Here is a 20,492-nt window from a genome sequence, read left to right as displayed (position 1 = left end):
ACCAGGGAGGGAGAAGAAGGATTGGAGAAGGAAGATAAGACCACTCTCAGAACCACTGTCATGCTTTGATCTCCAGGATTTGAGAGGAATGAAGATGATTCCATTCCTTCAAAACCTCCTAGGTAGGCTGTGGGTGCTATTGGAGGCAATATAATGTGCTGTCTTTCAACCCATTACTCTGATAGTAGATAATGTAACAAAACTTTCTCTGCTGTGCCCCAAACAAATTATAGTGTGTTTGTTTGTTGCCTGTAAAATTGAATAATTTTAAAATCTGCTTCTCCATAGACGCTCAAGTTATTGTTCTTTTCTTTAATTAAGAAAAATTACTGTTTGTCTAAGTCTATTAAAAAAAGAAAAAATAAATTATCCTAAATACCTTAAAATGATTTTGGGATGGCAACAGAAGAAAAAAAAAGAAAATATGCCCTTCCATTACTCCTTAAGAATAAGTAAGAAAAAGTTGCAAACAGCTTTGCTTACCAGAGACTGTCTACACTGGTCAACTTTCATAAAGAAAATTCAGTGTCAGATTTTGGCCATAAAAATGTTACTGTAACTAAATATGTATAAATATTAAATGCATAAATTATATATATAAAGATGAGTAAATTGTATGTAAGTTTTCCACCCCAAATACTTATTTTCTGACCTTTTTGTGGCTTTAGATGCAGTTCCTTGATTTAGTGTTAGTGTTTTTATTACTGTATCTGGCCCTATGCAAGGCTTCAAAACAATTTCAGAAATGTAAATGAGTCCTTTGTTAGAACTTAGAATGAAAATTTCCCTAAGGGTAAAGTATTTACTTTTTTCTTTTTCTTTTTTTTTTTTAAGGTACTGCTATACAGTTTTAACTATAACTCCACGTAGTAGAACTCTTGGCACTATTCCAGTTTCCTCTAATGACAGCATACAATATTTTTTCAATTGGAAATTGCTCAAAATCATGATGACTTCTGTTAGCTTGTCTAAAATGAGACAAAAGGCTTATTTTGCATTGGCCACAAAACAGATGTTGATAATGTTTGGCTACCACCAGTCTTGTCTGGACTTCAAACAGATGACCTGGAAGTGAAAGGTCTTATATCTCATTAATAATAATACAAGCTGTCAAATCCTCATGACCCAGAGTGTTCCTTAGCGCAGGTCAGTAAGTAAAATACACTCAGCACACCACTGAGAAGTCTGGATAGAGGGCTTATCACATTCAGTCCTCAAGCCAATGTGGACTAGCTATCCATGCTGGCTTGGATGGAAGATCAGGTCTTGCTTTGCGGTAGCTGCTTTCTAGAAATATTTCTACACTGAAGTTCAGAGCTGCTAAAAGTTAGAGCAGTGCTGGGATGCTGCGTCTTACTCAAACCTTTCTGGCACATTTGCATTGTGGGGGGTTTCCTTCCACCTAGAGACAGATGCCTGAGAAGGGAAAATTCTTTAGTGAAGATTAAGATATGCCAGGACTAAGATGCATTAAAGGCAGTTAGCAGCTTTCCTTGAATTTATTTTTATGAGTTGCTCAATCTCCTCATATAATGGAGCAAATAATATGTATTTATTCTTGCAAGACTGTTGTTAGACTGTAATTCACCATGGTTCATGAAGACGTCAGATTCTGAATTGATTAAGCCCATGCAAGTAACCAGACAGATGCCTGCCAAAACCTTTTGTCTTCCTAAAATAACCCAAAGCTTCATATCCTTCTATCTATTTCCCTTTTTCCCTCTAGAAATTACTCTTTAGAGAGTAGCAAAGGACTTCATCAGGGATACTTTGCTTGGCTGGGGCCTATTTGCTGTTGCCACCAGCCAAATGACAAAACAGATGTGCTCCAGTTACAAAATACGTATCTTTCAAAAATGTCATTAAGGCTAAGTTCTGCTCTCGGATGCGCACAAACAATTAGTGAGTTGACTGCAACTTTACAACAAAGAGAAGAGAAGGTATTTCTAAAATGTAAAATTCACAAAAAATGATTGGTTCAAAACTCATTCTGTTTTGTTTTAATCACCTATTTTAGTGCAAGATCAGCGCATAAAAAAAAAAGTTTGGTGAAATAACAATTATCTATTACAACATGTTTCACTTTGAGAATGCCAGCTTATAGTATCAGAATACATCCACATATTTTTCATTTTGAAAATATTATCTACTAAGCAGAAGACAAATTGTTAGCAAATTTGAATTCTCAGGCTCTTAAGAGAAAAGGTCAGTATTTAAAGGCCTACTGCAGCATTAGAAAATTGAAAAGGAAAATAAGAGTTAGTAATATCAACTCACTACAATACGTTTGTTTGCATTACCCACAGATTCACTATATATTAGAAAACTATTACAGTTAACTAGGCTATCTCAGTCATTAGTTCTAACAGAGATGTGACTTGCCTCTTGAAGTGAATAGTCTGGGAAGTAAAGGAGCTAAAACTGAAACAGAAAAATGTAAAATATTTTAATATGTAAATGCAACATCTTTCGATAACTCATACTGTAGGACAGTTAAAATACGGCTTTAGCTAAAACTTATAATAACATGGGATCTGATTTTTATATTTTATTAAATTGCTACTTAATATAATGAAATCTGACCAACTGCCATTGCAACATATGGAATACTGATTATATAATAAAAATATTCAGGCTATAATTATAAAGAAAATTCTCCATCCCATATGTAATTTATCAAAGTGAACTTTACATTGATTTGGGCCACATGGTTGATGAAAAACTATAAAGAGTCTCTAGAACAAAAGGTTTGTACAGATAACTTTGTATGAACTGTCTCAATCTGTTTCAAACTTTCCCTCTTTTTCATTTTTTGCTTCACAAATCAAGATATTGTAGTATATTCTCTTAGTTAAAAGTTTTAGAAAACCTAAGGACTTGTCTTTTGAAAAGGTGCCTTAGTTTCACGGAATAAACAATGTTAAATGATTTTAGTTAAATGTAGACAATCTTAAATCAATTTAAATCTGGTTTATAATGATTTTATGTAATTTCTATCCCTTGCTAAGACAATCCAAATAATTGTAAACCACTTTTAAATTGATTTAAACTTTAAAGTTAAATTGGAGGTATATCTGAATATAGCAATTCCTGTGTGTCTCTCTGCTCTGAACAGTAACTAGATATAAATGATGTTACAATTTACCACAATGTGATATAGTTCCAAGATTTCCAGATAACATACACTGAATCTACCTAGCTCTTTAAAATCAGGCAAGAATGTACAGCTTTACTGGGACCTTCTCCTCAGAGATGTCAGAGGTTGCTCTAATCTTTTTAGTATAAAACCCACCTTCCTTGACTACTATTTTTAAATTTATTTCAGTTACTGGACTCAAGTTTAATTACATTTACTGAAAACCATGGAAAAAAATGGCATAATTGTATGCAAAATCATGCAGTGAAAAAGAGGGTGTGGAGGTATTCAGGGTTTTTTTCACTGACTGGCAAAATTTACAGAAGACATATACAACATTGTGTGTGACTATTACCTCTCAGAATAATTTCAGCTCCAAAAAAGAGCAAGAGTTGAGTAGCAAAGGCTGCAGTTAATCTGATAGTAAAAATGAGGCAATGGAATGTGGGTTCTTTTTGAGAAGTTCACAGGTTTTGGTACACATAGAGCACCGTTATGGCATCACCTCACCACACTTGGAAGCACCTTGCTTGTCCTGTTAAATGTTGATGGGGAACAGAAAGGCTAATTTCTGACACTGTTAGGAGAAACTTCCTGTCATTATTTAAAAAGTTACTTTGCTTCAGTTTCTATGATTTCTGTTTTTCTAATACTGACTATATCTCCCAATTTCTACAAGCTATAAAAGGAAAGGACTAGGATTACTGTGCCATGTCCTGAAGGAGCAGGGGAACTCATACGTGTAGAGACATTTAATGAAAAGGTATATGGCACAGAAATACTTACAGACACATCAAAACACAATTTATTTTTTTTTCATTTGAAGGAAATGGCAGTGTTTGGGCCCATATAAGAACTTGACAGCAAAATGTGAGATTTTCCAAAATGGGCAAGAATTTTTCATGTTTACTTTGCATTTCTAATCAATATTTCAATGTAGTTGCTTATTGCAGCCTTTAAACTACAGCTACTGGGTGCAGATTTAGTTGGAAGTACTGTTCTCAGATATAGGAACTTTGCCAAAGCAGCACAAAGTTTTCCTTCTAAAGGAGAAAGGGACATCGATCAAATGATTCCCCTAATGGTCCTGCTTGTCTTACTGTTTTATTGACTTAAGACAACAGTGTCTCAGCAGTAGTTAGCTGCAGATTCAGGAAGCAAGCTGATCGATATATTAACTGTGATAATCATATACTGACAGTTGCTCCCAAATAAAAGCATTTACTTTCCCCCTCTGCTCTGCTTTAGTTTCAAAGCAGGAGACTAACTTTCATGTAGGCATTTTTTGCTTGTTTGTTTTCTTTAATTTTGTTTTTACTGTCCATTTGTGATCTTACCTTTGCTAAAGATTTTCACTCTGTCATCAGAAGAAAGTGCAGGAGCAAAGGTAGCTATTTCAGAAATTCAGTTATACAGAAAAGAAAAAACCCCGAGACATCACAAACCTTCCCCTTAGTGGAGTAATTTAATAAAGGTATTTTAAAATTATAAAAATGTAATATTGCATCTCACAGTTCTCACATTTTTATCTTGTCTGAGAGAAGAGTGCATTTTCAAATTTCTGCATGCCTTTCTTTCTAGACTACATCCCCAGGAAAGGGAGGATTGACGACAGAAACGTATCAGAAGCTGCTAGAGGATGGATAAAACTGAGCTCTCACTGCATACCTTCACACAGGAAGAATGGACCAGAAGGGATCTCATGTCTCATTTTTAAAGAGAGCTCATCCCCAGATCATCTGCTAACTAACAAAGTTCATAGATTGGTTATGGTTTTGTTCTTTCTTAGATCCTGTTTGCAATAGGCAACTTTTCCCCTCACTGTGACAAATGGGTTGCAATACTGCAGATCCCCCTGAACTCCATCAGTGAGAGAGGCGGGTGCCAGCAGGAGCGCAGGTGTCTCTCCACAAGCTGTGTGGCACATGGGATCAGGTCATGAACCTGCACAACCACACACTGACTCACAAAACCCCGAGTCACAGAGTTAGTCCACACTTCCATTTTAACCATAAAAAAGAGATGTTCTCACAGTGGTTTTACAGAATTTTCCTCAAGAACTTACAGGCAGTAATAAAGGCACTTGAGGTATTGATATTTCTCACATCTCTGCTGAAAGACTGTGAAATAGGCACATCCTTTATAGTCAGTTCCCCTAGCTGATGGAAGTAGGATGGATTAGTAGAACTATGCTAAAACTCGAACACAAAGAATCTGTATTGTAATTGTATACATAGCTGTAAAGACACTAACCACAAAGGTTAAGAACAAAGTTTAAAGAAGCCATTTGGTTCCTCTCTTAGTTGTAATGAAAAATATAATTACCTGCAAGGTTGTCAATCTCTTTCTCTTGGAGCAGGCTAACAGCATCATCGTCTCCTTCCAGCATAAGCTCTGTTTCTGCATTCTGATTCACCACAGCTTGACTTCGGAAAGTCTTCTTTGACTTCACTACATCCTCTTCAGTGCCTAAAAAAAGTTACAAATGTTGCAAATTTACCTGAATAACATTTCAAATGCAAAACAACCACAGTTGAGTAGTTAAAAAGAAATACAGTATAAAACATCTTTATCCAAAAAGAGAAGGAACATTTTAAAGAACTTTATCAAGGTTTACAAAATATGCAGCCTTATTCTGTCTTTCAGAATACATCTCAAATTAAATACAAACTGTTCCACAAAGACTCTTCTGCTTTTAATAATTGCTATTTGCTTTTTGCTCAATGTTTTTTCATTAGTTTTCCACCAGCTAGAAATTCAGCAGGAGTTTCTCTTGGGTTCCTGGTGTCTTGACTTTGACTGACCTCTGAGAGCTCAAACCACCTACTCTAAATAAAGGAGTTACATTTGAGAATTCAAAATCTGTCATGATTTTAATCTTAGAGATAGGACAAACAGGATGGTGAAGTAGGAGATGGATTGTCTCAGTATAGTGTAACAAGATAGGGCATACAGAGATTCAAAAAAGACAGAAAAACCAACAAGCACGGTGAGGGAACTTTGGTGTGCATCTGTGTGTGTGTGTTTTTAAGAAGCACAATAAAAATGCTGATGTATGGACATGTGCCAATTACCTCAAAGGACTTCTTAGGAATGTCTTACCCTTTCTTCTTGCCTACAACTGACTTCTTGTATTCAGACTGATGGTTCCTTATGGCAGCAGATATACCATCTTATATTTTTGGGAAGGTGCTACTAGCACTTGACAGAGTTTATTTGCATGCTATAAGAAATTAATCATAGTGTGGTCAGATGATAGTAACTTTCATATCATAAATAGCTTTCATGGACTGTTGTGACATCTGCATGGTGTTTCTCTGTCAGCTGGGGAGAGGTCATTAGTTTTGTATGCAGTACTACAAATTCATAGTAATCTCAGGAAAGAAAGTTTTCTGTCTTTTTCCTAAACAGAAACCTTGCATTTTCATTTTGGACTGTAAAAGATATGGCATTCCAGTTCTGCCAGTCAAGAAATAAAGCCCAAATCTAATTTCTCTTTTCTGTATGATAATTTGGAGATTTGCTTACTACTAAGATACAGAAAAATGAGTGGCACTGGGGCAAAACCAGGCATGTGTGGATTTTGTTTGTCTTCCACAAGGCCTGAACTCCACATGATGATGAGTATTATGGCAGATGTAAAATAATTATTTAAAGTCCAATGGAAGACTCATGGCCTCATGTTAGTACAGGACAATAAAGAGGAATATAGTAAGCAGATCAGTTAGTGCAGACCGATGCGTGGAATAGAACTGATGTGTCAGGCAGTTTTTTTATTACTAACAGTGGGGAAGGTGTTATCATTTGATCTTCTATTCTTATATGTCTTTTAATTAGTTTGTGCACAGGAGAGTCACATCATATAAATAAAAATGCTGGAGGCATATTTTTCTCTTAGTGTGTTTACTCTGAAGATCACTATTAGCATACCACTTGATACTGGACCCCTACAGCCTGAGACAACCTCATGTCTTACATTACCTAATATTAACCTTTGTATACTATTACTGTTTTCCCAATTGCTATTTCTGAAACCACAGAGCAGGTAAAGAAAACCAAATAAGCAAACCCTCATTTTTTTTCACCAAGCCCAAAATTAAGGACAACATCTCTAACCTTCCTATTTGTTGCTCTCTCCATTGGGACCATTGATTCTGATAGTGATTAAGACAATATCTACTAATACACTGTGATCTGCTGTGTTCAGCTGTTAGGCTGTGATCCCTACCTCTCTTGCATAGGTTACTACTTAGTACAAATAACTGCAATTATCCATCTAATTTAAAATCTAAGTAATTAATGATTGGAAAAGTTTTTGTACAGTTTGGGTTTTTTCTTTGCTTATTAGGTTGGGGGTTTTTTTGGTTGGTTTTTTTTTGTTTGTTTGGTTGGTTTGGGTTTTTCTTTCCTAATTAACACAAAGTAATTGTAGGAGTTTGGTAAAACACAAAAGAGTAATGTGCTGTAACGGACCTTCAATTTTATTGCATCAGAATTGTTCTGGGTATTTAATTGCTAGATCAGGATCTTTTTACACTTGTGTTTACTAAGCAAGCAGTAGCTCCTTCTATGAAGCATTTGACACTAAAGGAGATGGGGCCTGGGATGAACTAACACGGTGGAGGAAGGAAGCATGAACATACTGTTCTCTTTTTGCTAGTTCTAGTGAGTGTTGCAAAAGTGTCTGAGCTTTATGAAATGTGATAATCTAAAAGTGAGTAACTTCAAAAGTACTAATCTGGATTAACTGTAGAGTCAACCATTTCTGTCGTAACTGGTTAGATTAATGACAGTTGTTTAATGTTATTTATGCGTGCAGATATATTTTTGAAATTACAAGAAAAAGTGTTTTATACCCAAATTATTACTAAGACTTAAAATGCATCAGAAGAACCTAAAATGCAGTGTCTTTTAAATTCCTTCTGATGAGGGCTCCAGTTACCAGATTACAGAAACACTGCCATACACCAGTATAGGAAACATGGTAAAATATAAGGCATTACATTAGTTTGGCAAATTTGGAGCTTAGCAGCAAGACAAATGTTTCTAAAATCCATTCTGGTTTATAATATTAAACATACATTTATCTAAAAGAAATATGGCAAATGGTGCTTCTTTGTCTTCGTGAAAAAAAGCTCTGGTTTGGCTGTTGTTTAAATTTATCACTTTGTTGAGTGCACCTCAGTTTTGCTGTACTGAGGTGTACATTTATCTAAATGAAAGTGTACGAGACCCAGAGTTGCCCTTCAATCACTATATCCTTTATGAATTAGAGTTCCATTTATCAAAATTACAGCAAGAAGAGTAAGGTCTCTCAGGGCTGTCTCATTACAAGGCTTGTAAACACTGTCCTTACAAAGAAATGGTTTAACACCTAACAAATCAAAAACTGATTGGGAATAGAATTTATTTGAGATCATCTATCTTTGGAAGACGTGCTGTACTGAGTGCACTTCGTGGCCTTTCTACCCATTCATCAAGAAATTAACAAGCGAATACCACAGACCACCAGATCTCCTTGGATCCTGAAATGTGAAATATGTTCAAAACAGATCTGTCACAGATGTTCTATTTTTATATTTCAAGACAACCTCAAAAAGGTTTTCAAATAAGACAGCCTCTCCAAATAACAGTAAAAAGAAAAAAACCCCACAAACCTTGTCTCTTTAAAACTAGACAACAAACTGAATAAAAAATTATATGACATAAAACTATGTCTAGTATTGTTAAAAATCACATCAAAAGGAGAGACAAATAAATCAATACTTAATGATTCAAAATATTTGAAAAAAATCAAAACTCAAAGTATTTTTTCAAAGACTCAGCAAAATCACAATGAAATTAAGTTAATTTCCAGATATTTAATTTAAAACTCTTTTTAAGGCACGAGGAGTTTGTCAGTTAAGTCCAGTTAGAAAATGTTTAAAATCCATTAAAACAGCAAAAAAATTACAATGAAACTAGATATAATTTCAAGAAAGCAACATTTTGACATAGACGTGCACAGAACTGGAACTGGCAGAAGCTCTCAGTTCTTGTCCATATCAAACACTTTCTTAAGAGATATTTTTCTAGACTAGAATTTAGAAAGAAACCTTATAATAAGCAGGTAAGTATTTCTTAAAGTTATATTTTCCGAAGAAGAAAATAAGTCACTCAGCTCACACTGAAATCCAGCTGAAGATGGTGCCTTAATTTCTTTAAACTTGCAGGCTCCATCTTAAAGATATTTCAAGAGAATGTATATATAAGACTAGATCAGTGATTAAAAAAACCCCAAAACAAACAACAAAACAAAACCAACACAAAAAAAAGCAACCATCTATTTTTAGACCTGTTATAATCTTGGTAATTAAAAAAAATGTGCATTTTGAAAACGGTCTTTCTACAGCAGCTTTAAGATAACTGAAAAGAGCTCATCTTTAAAAGAAAATGAAGAAACCACCCAGCACTCCCATACAAAACCCCAACTTCCAGCGAAAGGCATGTATTTTATGTGTCTGAAACATTATATGAGCTGCACAGTAAACTCTTATAGTATTGCCAAAAATTCTCTAATCTCTCTTCCAGTAGCATTACTTTTCCTTAAACAGAAATTATTAGGCAGACAAAAAGAAAACCCATACCTACCTCCCAAAAACCCCTAATAGTCTCCCAATAGCAGAGGAATCTCATGATATTTTGCAGCTACAGCCTCCAGAAGTATTTAATACAGGCAATATTTAAATATTTTTTTATTTTTTATTGTTTTTTTAATTATTATTTTTGTGGGGGGGTATTGTAAGATCTGAGCTTTTGCCTCTAGGGATGCAATATGAATTTAAAAGATGTTAAGTGTTCAAAACTACAAAACCACCCCTAAATAAAATTTTTAAATTAGCAATACAAACATAGCATTTTGATGATTATATTTCTGTCTATGGATCCTTATTTTTTGAGACATTGCATGAATTAATACAATCTAGTTGAACTCAGGGAAGGAGTTTTCAGTTCTCTATTCTAGCCATATTCAAACATAGCATATTAAATTGTTCTCTTTGTGTTGAGCTTAAAATGAGGTAAAAATATGTATCATTTTAAGGAAAGCTCACTTGGTCATACTGTAACCAACAAAAGGAGACTACTGCTTCTTATAAAGTTGTTTCCATAGTTTACTTCAACGAATTACCGATAAGGCAATTTATGCAGTGAGCGCTCTTTGATCTTTGAAGAGAGATGGCAGAATGGAAAGTTAACCTCATTTTAATGTTACCTAAATATACTGACAGGAAATTCTAATGTTTCCAAACATCTGGAAATCTGCTTCATGGGATGGTGTTCTTCTTTTCTATAAGAAAGCTTTTTCATATATTGTCTTTTACAGTTTTATGTGGCTTCTAAAGGAGCATTTTGACATAAGTAAAGTCCATTCTCTTTACAGTAAAATGCTGCATTTAATTAAAAACTCTCTTTTATAGCAGCCAAAGTACAGTTTTTGTGAAGCCTAGCCCTTCTCAGAAACTTTTTAGGGTAAAGTTGCTTTTTCTCCTTACAGATCACTGGTATGTACTGCTCTGTAGAATGCTGCTTTTGTTGCCAAATTTTAATAACCTAAGTTAGTTTTTAATATTTTATTAAATAAAGGAATTCAGAATTAGCTCCTTACAGACCTGATAGGTCATGATGTGAACAATGGAATTATATTACAGGTAAAATATAATTTATGAACAGAGTTTGAAAGCTATGCTTTTTTTTGGAAGATTTTTTTGGTTTGTTGTACAAACTGTAACTTTGACAGGAAGAATCAATCTTATGCGTGTACAGAATTAAAATGCAACACTATTATCTGCCTCTTTTGTTCATTCAACATTATTAATAGTCGAAAATACTTATAAAAAGTTTCATGACATAATCTTCCTGCTTTATATAGACTTACAGTTTAAACCTCTGCTTTCATTGCTAATCTTAACTAACTTGATTAGGCACCGGGACCCTCGCAGCGGTCACAGTTATGGAGAGCAGCTGCTTGGGAGTCTGTAAACTGACCTCTACAAAACCCAGCAAGATTAAGTCATTGACATGGTGACCACTCCACCCCAGACTAATATCTTTCCACTACAGCTACAGAGCAGGCCCTCCTAATACTGTGTTTGCTTCATGGGAAACGTGCACCAGGTATCCATGGGGCTGCTCAAGAGATTGGCCACCTGGCTTTGAGGAGCAAGCTGGTGCTGGCATGTCAAGATGAACTGTCCCCACCTGTGTCTGCTAGAGTTGCTCTTTAAATTGCAACATGTTTCTGGAACTGGCAACTTTGATTGGCATATAATTTAGTTCTCCCAGAGAACCAGAGAAGTGACTGTTATTAAAGGAAGGCTGGTTTTAATAGATCTAATGAAAGCCAGAGGAATCTAAATCTTATTTTTGTTATTAAGGGTCTTTGAAGAAATGAGGGAGAAAAACTATGAAAATTGCGTAGAAATTAAAAATTGCATACATTTGTATTGGAAATTACTTCCACCAAAAGTAAAACCAAATCACATTTTTGCCTTCTATAATAGATAAATGCCTGAAAATTGAATCATAGATAGTCCAGACTTTTTTTCTCCATTTTTTTACCTAGTATCTGACCAAATGATTTTCTCTATGCAAGTCATTTGTAAATAAATACTTTACTGCTGTATAGATTTTCCTCTTGAAAATTCTCAGATGTTTTGCATTGCAAAAATCAGACAGATGCAAAGTATACCAAAGAGAAGACTGAGAATATGGGCAAGGTCAAAATGAATGGTTTTCTCAGATGAAGTTGAGGGCTTTTTAAACAGTAAATACTTGCAGTTAAAGTATTTTATATTAATATAAACGGTCCTACACAAAACACGGATGAAGTTACTACGTTAGACACTAATTATCTTTGTTGTTTATAGATAGAAAATTTGAGGTCCAGAGCAGTAATGAAATAAATTTTTAGAAGTAATAAATATTATAATGATATTTATTTGAGATTTCAGGTGTTCTGAGCATGTAAGAAGGGATCCTACGCTGATTCAGCACCTGTCATAAATGGTCAACAGGTGACAGAGCTGGATATATACCCAGTCCAGCAAATGTTACAAGGCATGTCAGGCTCTTGAAGGACAGTTTCCATTCTGCCTGGAACCAGAAGAAGTCCTTCTAATAGGAACTTAAAACAGTCAAATGTTTTTATTTGGATTAAGATGTAGTTTGCCACCATAACTTGTACACACATGACTGGATTCATATTTCATGACTGATGACCTTTACGAATCCCTGTCAGTTTGAGATGCAGCCTCTCAGTGTATACTGTAGTTTGATAAATTGCAGAAAGTAACTGAATTTTCTGATGTGCTGTGGATTACTTAAACAGACAAAGATGATACAAAAGAAAAAAAAAATTAAGAGCAATAAAATTTTCCTAACTGCGTTTCCAGCCATTTTACAGAAGTACATTAATAGCTGAGAGGAAAATAACTACATCACACCAACAGTTATTGCTCTGTGGAAAGGACATCAAGGACACTTGCAAGTAAGAGAATTGGATCAATATTAACGCGATTTTCATTTCATGCTTCCCCAACTCCAGTAAGCTGACAATATACTCTGATTATGTGAACTGCCTCCGAGTAACATAAAAAAAGGTTATTAGAGCAAGAGGGGGAAATGGAATGCACTTTTTATATTGACAGGTCTGCTAATAGAGTGTACTGATTTTCAAAGCCATGCAATGCATTTTCACAATTTGGTTCTGACAGCAAAAAGGAATTTCATTTATCCTTAATTCAAAATATTCACATGTAAGCAAAGGTTTCTTTAGACAGGACGCTGAAGAGGATAATCAAACTATTTCAATAGCAAAATGCAATTAATAAGGTAAGAAGCAAAAAGTGATTTAATTTAAATATGCATGACATAACAATGAAATTATGAAATAATTCTATTAAATGAGGTATTCTATTATTTTGAAATAGACTCTGATAAAATGTTTTAAAGATAACGTGTAAGTGAAAAATAAGTAATGTCTCAGCATTCAGGTATTGATTTTGTCTTCAAAGTTTTAGACTTATTTTGAGTTTGAAATACATAGCCCAAACACAGGTTCTGCAGGAAAAGCCATGTTCTGACCGCACCTGCTCTCAGGGCTTGAAGACAGGATCAAAGTTGTTGGACTTCTAAAGAGGCACTTCTTGCACTGAGGAATTGCACCCATGTATGCTAGCCTCAACTTTGCATCCTCCTCACAAAAAATTCTAATTGAGAAGGCTAAAAATTATAAAGCCTTGGGAAGAAATGAAGCACTCCTCAGAAACACAAACACTTGGTGTATGCCAGCAGCTGAATGGCAAGGCATTGGCATGTGAGAAACATCATCTTACCTCCCATACTGGGGTATTCCACACTTCCTAAACCTTATTTCTAATCCTTACCTAACATTTAAAAATGAGTGCCTTCAAACCATGATATTGGTCCAAACCCCAATATTTTTTAAAAAGAAGGATATAGCTATAGCATTGTGGTCTGTCATCTAACTTTTGATTTCTCCCTCTTTGTGACCAAAGCATGGGCAATTATGTCTGCTAGAAGGCAACTTTGTCCCTCACCACCTATGCTGTTGCTACAAGATCCAAACAAGATCAGCTCTTTGGAAACAGGCACTGTTATGTAGACATAATAGGACAGCTAAAAAATTAATTCCCTACTACAGGGAAGGAAGGTGTTGGAAGTCAGATTAAAATCATTTTATGGTAGCTATAATAATTCCAGTAGTTAGGTAACTCTTGTAATTTCTATTGAGACTACTAACAGAGAAGAAAGCCTCAACAGCTCATGACCAGTGCTTCAAGAAACCCATTTGCCAACATGTCTGAAATGATTCTTGCTTTCCATAATAGTAATATTTTCAAATGAAATTCTGGTCTTTTGGGACATACAGAAGGAACATCTTATAGAGTCTGTACACAGGCAAAATGTCGTATACATTACGTAATGTCTCCTGTAACTGTTTCTTAAAAGGATTGTTCCCATTATATATAAATAATAAATTTGTCAATATAATAATTAGAACATCTAGATTCACTTTCAATAACATTGTCTTTGTGCAATTCCATGTTGGTTCAGTGTGCTGCACTCTTGGCTTTTTCCGTGCAAATATCATTTCATCCTCACACAGATCACCACGTCTTGAGAACTGGCATACATCATTCTCACTTCAGCAGCAACAGTAACTGGTGGGAGGAACTGTTTCTATTTCTGCATAGATCAATGCCTATAGCAACACCAGAGAAAGGGCAGCACCCACAGGATATAGACATTTGTGAGACAGCAGTGTGGCCCTAACACTGGGATATTTGTATTTAACTCTTAGCTCTACATAAGGGACTGTGCTCTAGCAGCAGCAGACAGCACTATCTTTGGGCCAGGCAGTTGTGAAAACATGAGCTCCTAGTTTCTGAACCTAAAATGCAATTATTTATCAAATTAAAACCAAAGCTTTGCTATGTGCTTGATTCTTATTATTATTTTTTAAAAAAACAAAAGTTGCTGCAGTTCCAAAACACCTTTGTTTTATACAGTCTAGCAGATGAAAAGTGAAATAGTGGCAGTATACAAGATATCACTGAGGTAGTCTGAGGGTCTATTACTAAAACAGCTCAATGAGATAATCTACAAGATTTTCATTATTTTGTCTCTGAAGTAGATGAATGGTAATCACCATCCCAGGTAGAAAGTCTGTGCGTATATTACAGTGAGCTAACTCAGAAATCTTAGCAGCTGTTGGCAATAAAGAAAAAAGGAGAGCAACGTTTTATTTCACCTTCTGTTAAGCTGCCTCATGAAGTTTTCCATTTTGCTTCACAAAGATCACAGGAGAGCACAAACCTTCCATGTAACTTCAGGGATACTTGCAAAATTGCTACATCTATGTTAAATTTGCAAGCCCTGGCAATACTATTTGCCATACAGACTGGACCTGAGATGCTATTTAGACATCATGATCAGCTTTTTTGAAGGTATGGGATTGAATTACTTGTGCTGTATGGCAAAAGAGATGCCAATAACACACTCTTCAAGCATTCTGCATAGTCCTTTCAGTTGGGAAAATATATGTAAAGGAGACAATGTTCAGGGCTTTACACAAACACACCGGGAGATATGCTCTTTAGGCATACAGTAAGGATAAGAAAAAAAATCATGTCAAGATGTAGCATACATGATATGAAAAACAAAATTAAATATATAACTGGAAACGTATAATAAACTGGCTGACAGAATTCTTAACAAGGTGTCTTCCTTGCTGTGTTGGTTAGTGGTATATTTCAGAACTCTTCTATGAAATGTATTTGGCTTTTAATACTGTGCTTTCACTAGGTGTTTCTGCACCCCTGCCTGTACCTTGCACAATGCTGAAATTCATAAAATATTCTAGTTTGTTTCACTATACTGGTACTTTTTGTATGTGTTTCAAAGCTAATGCTATAAAACAAGGAACTCATAAAATAAGTGGTATTGAAGAACTCACTGTACTTGTATGGATACAGAATAGTCAGTGCACATACATATATGTCTTTGTTTCTTGTACATAAATCTTACTATTTACAAAAAACCTCTATGATAATTCAAACATGATAAATGTAAAGTAATACAAATATAATAAAAATATTTTTTAATATATTGTATCTGAAAATTAATTCCTTTAGTTTTATAATCTATACATAGTGATCCCGTTGTTTTGTGAAAGACAAGGAACCACCTGTATCAAAGACATTCCTGCAATCTGCCTCTACCAAATTAACCCATCTTTTACCCTACAAGTAGCCCAGAGGTTCTCAGAAACCTTAGCCCATTGCCTGAAAGCCTGTCATGCCTCCTACTGGTCGTAAAAAAGAGTGGGAGAGTAAAGGCTTTTGAAATCTATAATCTAAAACTATGACCTTCTAATCTATGCTGCAATGGTTGAAGCACTGCTGAAATAATGGTCCTCCATTTCAGCCATATGCTTGGTTGGCTGCCTGAGCTAGGTCTTCAGAAACCACCTTACTCCATACAGGCATAAGTGGAACTTTACCTTGCCTTTTAGACCCATTTGGCCCAGCTTTGGCTTTTTGACTCAGTTATTGGTGTTCTTAAACACCTTTTCCCCTTAACAAATTATACATATTTCCACTTACTCATATACAAAATGGAGAACAGAGTCCTGCAGTCAAGAAGACATCAAGAATACGAAGAGTGGAGAAACGTAAACACGGAGTATTTTGTGCTTTTAACTACAGCCAAGGAAGACTTAAAGTGCTGTTATTCCTTTATATACAGTCTTAAAGCATAAAAAATAGGAGTTAAGAAAAGCACATGGTAAAACCTGAGCCCCAAGAGGTACATTTACCCAGCTGTGAAAGCTATCCTGAAGGACTATTATTAGACTTTCACAGACAGAATGTTCATTCAAAATGTTTCTATGAGATATGCTGAATATACATGGGTCAATAACTTCTATTTCTTTGTCAATTAGCAATAGAACAGAATTAATAGAGCAAACAGCCTTCAGAAGGGTTTGGAAATATTTCACATCATAGTAATTTACTGGTTTTGGTAAGTAAATTACTTTAATTTGACAGGACAGATATTGTGTATTCTTTTGACATGAAAATATAATGGTGGAAAGGAGAAAAATGCAGCTAGAATTGTAAGACTGGCAATGGTTGCAATTTTTAGGTCTTAGGAATGGTTTTGCAGGCCAATTTGATTACTTCAAGAGCATTCTGGAGTCATATGCTTTCAGATGAAGAAGAGAGAAACAGAAGTAGTTATGTCAACTGCTGGTAAAAAGCCAGAAAGTTCTGCAGTAAAATCTATTAGCTCAGACCTGTAATAGCAGCTAAAACCCAGCTCATGCCAGATAACTTGAAAATCTCAGAGGAAAGGTATTTGAAACCCAACACAAGGGTTTTGAGGAAAAAAAAAAAAAGTTTTCGTATCCTATTTGCATCTGTGGAAAGCTTGAATCAGAGTCAAGACAGAGATCCTGACATTCAAGATTTGGGGAAATCATTAGAAAAAAACATGACTATTTCATGCATCTGTACTTAAAACTTATTATGAAGCTGCTATGAAAATTCCTATGCTAGAAACAGCATATAACAGGTAGCAGATATTTAGAGACTGAGGAAGACTGTTTGGATGCAACTGCAACTCATTTGTTACCTAGTTGGACAGCAGAGGCTTGGACATTGAGTGTCCAATACGATTCAGCACATTAGTGTTCAGTTCTCTACCTAAGCAAATTCCGTTACAGTTTGCACCTTGAAAGGTGTCTTTAATTACATTACAGTGGGTTACAAGAATGATGATCATCATAATAGTAGATATATTTGATGAGAATATATTTATTATTTAGGGGGTTAGAAAGAAGCCCAAATTAAATGTAGTATTTTAGATGCAATTATTCACACAATTGGGATTTTGCTTTGCAGGTCCTTCTAGCAATACTTAATGCAAGCTCTTATTATTTGACTTTCTTTAAACAAATTTTATTTTCCTCTGTATCTGATAACTACCATGTAAATATGAAGAGGACAAAATTATTATGTCATATTTTCCCTAAAGCCCTATGAGGAAGAAATATTTGGAATTTTATTTGGAGAAGCAGTGGATGGCACTGTTGGGCTACAATTATAAGGCTGTAGATGCAAATCTTAAACTGCTACACTTAAAAAACTACAGATTTTTGTGACTTCTTCAGGCACACAACTGGCATGTAAACCCATTTGCAGTACATTGGAGATTTCACAATCAGATGTGGAAGGTGGTTCATACCCTGAAAGGTCATTTTGTAATACTGTTATTATTATAGGTCCTCCAAGGGAAGCAGAATGGTTTACACACCTGCCTCACTGGCAGCATGATCACATTTAGACGAAACAGCAATGAGGACTTACATGATGACACAGGGAAGCTTCCTTTTCCATGTAATTGAGAAACCAACAAGGAGAAGTGCTATGCTGGAACTTGTCCTCACCAACAAGGAAGGGCTGGTGAGGGATGTTAAGCTCAAGGGCAGCTTAGGTTGTAGGGACCATGAAATGGTGGAGTTCAAGATAATTAAAAGAGCAAGGAAGGCTCACAGTAAGCTTACTACCCTTGATTTCAGAAGGGCAGATTTCAGTCTCTTCAGGGATCTGCTCAAGACAGTGTCTTCGGATAACATCCTGGAGGGAAGAGGGGCCCATAAATGCTGACTAATATTTAAGGATCACCTTCTCCAGGCCCAATAGGGTTGCATCCCAACTAAGAGAAAGTGAGGTAGAAACTCCAAGAAACCAGTGTGGATGAGTAAGCAGCTCCTAGAAAAGCTCAAACTGAAGAAGGAAGCATACAGGGGGTGGAAGCTAGGGCAGGTATCCTGGGAGGATTACAGAGAGGTTGTCTGAGCAGCTAGGGATCAGGTTAGGAGAGACAAATCCCTGCTAGAATTAGATCTCATCAGGGATGTTAAGAAGAATAAGAAAAGCTTCTTTAGGTATGTTGGAGAGAAAAGGACATCCAAAGAGAGTGTAGGCCCTCTCCTGAAGGAAATGGGAGAGGTAGCAACACAGGATATTGAGAAGGCTGAGGTCTTCAATGATTTCTTTGCTTCAGTCTTCTCTGGCAAGTGCTCCAGCCTTAACACAAAGGCCACAAAAGGTGAAAGCAGGGACTGGGAGAGTGAATTACCCCCCACTGTAGGTGTAGAGCAGGTTCGTGATCATCTAAAGAACCTGAAGGTGCATAAATCTATGGGACCTGACGGGATTCACCCACAGGTCCTGAGGGACCTGGCAGATGAAATTGCTAAGCCTCTGTCCATCATATTTGATAGGTCATGGCAGCCTGGTGAGGTTCCTGTTGATTGGAAAAAAGATAACATAGCCCCTATTTTTAGAAAGGGGAAAAAGGAAGACCCAGAGAACTACAGGCTGGTCAGTCTCAGCTCTGTGCCTGGCAAGGTTATGGAGCAGATCCTCCTGGAAAGTTTGCTAAGGCACATGGAAAATAAAGAGGTGATTGGGGACAGCCAACAGGGCTTCACTAAGGGCAAGTCATGCTTGACCAATCTCATGGCCTTCCATGACAAGGCTACAGAGATGGTGGATGGCGGCAGAGCAACTGATGTCATCTACCTGGATTTGTGCAAGGTGTTTGACGCATGACATCCTGGTCTGCAAACTGACAAGGCATGGATTTGACAGATGGGCCACTCAGTGGATAAGAGATTGGCTGGATGGCCACACCCAGAGAGATGTGGTCAATGGCTCAGTGTCCAAATGGAGGCAGGTGACGAGTGGTGTCCCTCAGGGGTCAGTATTGGGACCAGTGCTGTTTAACACCTTTGTTGGAGACATGGACAGTGAGATTGGGTGTATCCTCAGCAAGTTTGCTGTCCATACCAAGCTGTTTGGTGTGGTTAACACCCAAGAGGGAAGGGATGCCATCCAGAGGGACCTTGACAGGCTGGAGAGGTGGGCCAGGGCCAACCTCATGAAGTTCAACAAGGCCAAGTGTAAGGTTCTGCACCTGGGTTGGCGCAATCCCAGGAACAAATACAGGCTGGGGGAAGAATGGCTGGAGAGCAGTCCTGAGGAGAAGGACTTGGGGGTGGTACTAGATGAGAAGCTGGACATGAGCCACCAGTGTGTGCTGGAGCCCAGAGAGCAACTGCATCCTGGGCTGCATCAAAAGAAGTGTGGCCAGCAGGGCCAGGGAGGTGATTCTGCCCCTCTGCTCTGGTGAGGCCATACCTGGAATACTGGGTACATTTCTGGAGCCCTCAGCACAAGAAGGATATAGACCTGTTGGAAAGGGTCCAGAGAAGGGCCACCAAGATGATCAAAGGCCTGAAGCACCTCTGCTATGAAGACAGACTGAGAGAGCTGGGGCTGTTCAGCCTAGAGAAGAGAAGGTTCCAGGGAGACCTTATAGCACCTTCCAGTACTTGAAAGGGGCCTACAGGAAAGATGGGGAGGGGCTTTTCATCAGAGAAGACAGTGATAGGACTAGGTGTAATGGTTTTAAACTCAGAGAGGGGAAATTTAGGTTAGATATTAGGAATAAATTCTTCACTATAAAGGTGGTGAGGACCTGGAATGTGTTGCCCAGGGAGGTTGTAAGGCCAGGTTGGATGAGGTTTTGTGCAACCTGGTCTAGTGGCAGGGTTCCCTGTTTGTGGCAGGGAGGTTGGAACTTGATGGTTTGTGGTCCCTTCTAACCTTAATGATTTAAAGACCGCATACATATTCTTAAAATGCTCAGCACTGAACATCAAGTAACATATATGGAGTTTTTCTTCATAAAGTGGATGCTATTTCTTAAAACTGTTCACAATTAA

The 20,492-nt window shown here is 36.7% G+C and overlaps 1 protein-coding gene across 3 annotated transcripts in view; it reads right to left on the bottom strand.

Annotated features, from left to right (window-relative positions):
* NBEA (neurobeachin) overlaps positions 1-20,492 on the bottom strand; it is a 476,649-nt gene that overhangs the window by 169,080 nt on the left and 287,077 nt on the right. For 2 of the 3 annotated variants that reach the window (XM_051608522.1, XM_051608521.1), the window contains one exon: positions 5,462-5,605. In XM_051608522.1, the coding sequence (XP_051464482.1) occupies positions 5,462-5,605 (144 nt within the window). Of the gene's footprint in view, positions 1-2,382; positions 2,422-5,461; positions 5,606-20,492 lie in introns of all 3 variants that reach the window. The other variant, XM_051608523.1, reaches the window with a different exon arrangement.

The sequence above is a fragment of the Apus apus genome, chromosome 1 (assembly GCF_020740795.1).
Source record: "Apus apus isolate bApuApu2 chromosome 1, bApuApu2.pri.cur, whole genome shotgun sequence".
In the NCBI taxonomy this organism is placed as follows: domain Eukaryota; kingdom Metazoa; phylum Chordata; class Aves; order Apodiformes; family Apodidae; genus Apus; species Apus apus.
Note: the sequence above shows the minus strand (reverse complement) of the source record. Positions and strands in the feature narration are given on the sequence as shown.